A 2203-nucleotide genomic window follows, 5' to 3' on the forward strand; every position below is an offset into this window, starting at 1 on the left:
CCAGGTGAGCCGCGCCCTGTGCGAAAGGGTGACTCCCTGACGCAGCGAGCGTCATATAGGAGCTCGCCATTAAGCCGTCGCCCCTTTGCTGAAGCGAAGCGAACCAAACGGCCGACACGGGCCGGCCCACTTGGAGTGAGGAACCGGTTTGGGGAACCTCCTAGAAGATTCCCGAACCGTTTTTTGGGTTTTGTTTTAGGATGTTTTAGTTTTCTTCATTATTTTTATTTTCGTTTATTTTTTATCCTTATTTCCTCCCTTTCTCTTCTTCTCTACATTTTTATTTTTGTTTTTTGTTTTTCAATAAATTCAAAATTCCAAAATGTTCAGAATTTTCAATTTTTGTTTGACTTTTAAAAATATCTGGATATCCCAATTTTGTTCATGTTTAAGAAAAAGTTCATAATTCCATTTTTGTTCACCGTATTGAAGAAAATGTTCACCGTATGTTGAAAAAAATATTCACTGTGTATAAAAAAATGTTCATCATGTATAGAAATTTTGTTCAGCCTTCATTAAAAAATCATCATATATTTTTGTAAAACAATTTCAGTGTATATTTAAAGAATGTTCACGGTATACTAAGAAAATGTTAAGTGTGTATTTTAACTTCACTTTTTTTAAAATTGTCATCATTTTTTAAAAAAAGTTCATATATTTCGAAATTTGTTAAACCTTTTCAAAAAGAATATTATAATTTTTTATGAGTTCCAAACATTGTTCGCATTTAAAAAACTTGTTCACGGTTTTTCCAAGAAATGTTGAAAAAGTTGAAAAAAACCCGGACCTCCCACTTTTAATTGTTACTTTAAGCATAGCGCTGCATTTCAGCCTTGCTTAGCCCCTAGCTCGGCTGGCTAGCGTCACTAGTAAACATCATGAGGTTGGGAGCAATATTATTTATTCGATTTGCTCGGCACTTGCGAATTGGGCAGGTCCATTTGCGCTCCACCTTTAGCAAAAGCTCCTCATTCCCGTAGGAGGGCTTAATAGGCGCTTTGCAGCTTTCGTTTCGGCCTATATGTTTTACCATCAGCAGGCCCTCAACTAAGTTTTCTTTTTGTGCATATTTTACTTGGATTTTCACTTCTTCTTCTATTTTTTGCAAATAAATAAATATATTTCAACCAACTTATTTTTTTGTGAAGATCAGTTAGCTGTTAAGAGGCCGCAATCCAGAACTATCGAAAATCAAAAGAAGAGACTAGTTTGTTCCATGTACCACACCGGCAGACAAGTTATATTACAGCAGCTGCTAAATCCAACAAAGGAGCAGCTATGAAACAAGTGACAACATGAAGGGAAGAACCAGCTGTTACTCCCATCCGACTAGCTATATATAGCTAAACTTACACACAAAAAATGCCTATAATACACTGAAAAAAGAAAAACTAACTACAAAATTGAAAGGGTTTACACACAGATGCGACGATCCTAAGCTCGATCCTCCATGTACGTGTCTCCATTCTTAATTCCTATCCCTGTGTGTGCCCTCACTGCTTAGATGCTCCGTGGCCATCTAGTCCGTTTACGCCTGAAATCAAGGACAAACAAGCTTACTCAGACCACAGCACACCACGAGACGAGCAAGCAACCAGGCGCATACATCAGAGTGCGTACGTACCTTTTATCTGTTGTGGATGGGATTCCAGCGGGAGCTTGGTATCTTCCGGCGCCCCAGGATCGCGCCGGCGTTCCTGAAGGGCCTCTTCGCGCCGTCGACCCGCATCCGCTGCTCCGTCTTGTGCGTCGACGGCGGCGACACCAGCAGCCGCCGGGCCGGCCGGTACTGCCCACTCGCATCGACGTCGGCCAACGCCAACGACGACGAACTCAAGAACAGGAGCAGCAGCAACAGCAGAAGTGGCAGCCTCATCGGACGACATAACCTGCTGAAAGAAGTAGTCATCTTACTTGGGGGTCGGGCCTCTGCTCTGCTCTGGTGGTGTGTTATGTTCTTCTGGGGCAGTGTGCAACGAGGAAGGCAGGAAGGAAGGAAGGGTAGTGGGTGAGGTGTGGCGTGCCTCGGCGCAGGGATCGAGGAGAAATGGTGGTGGGAGTTAACGTGGGCTTTGCGTGGGTTTTATTTCCACTGGCAGGTTACTCACTGTGATTTATACGATGGCTATGACACTAACTAGCTAGCGGCGGTCCGCGGGTCGGATCTTGGTAGCTGGTGCCCGGATGAAACCGATCGTGAGAA

At 43.3% G+C, this 2203-nt stretch overlaps 1 protein-coding gene across 1 annotated transcript; it reads right to left on the reverse strand.

The window, feature by feature from the left end:
- Window positions 1–1240: 1240 nt before the first annotated feature.
- LOC119336163 lies at window positions 1241–1947 on the reverse strand. The gene is made up of 2 exons (XM_037608177.1): window positions 1625–1947; window positions 1241–1534 (listed from the first exon to the last, which is right to left on the reverse strand). The coding sequence occupies exons 1-2, from the start codon at window positions 1884–1886 to the stop codon at window positions 1494–1496; spliced, it is 303 nt and encodes a 100-aa protein (XP_037464074.1). The 5' UTR covers window positions 1887–1947; the 3' UTR covers window positions 1241–1493.
- Window positions 1948–2203: the final 256 nt, after the last annotated feature.

This window comes from Triticum dicoccoides, chromosome 7B (genome assembly GCF_002162155.2).
Source record: "Triticum dicoccoides isolate Atlit2015 ecotype Zavitan chromosome 7B, WEW_v2.0, whole genome shotgun sequence".
Classification (NCBI taxonomy): Eukaryota; Viridiplantae; Streptophyta; class Magnoliopsida; order Poales; family Poaceae; genus Triticum; species Triticum dicoccoides.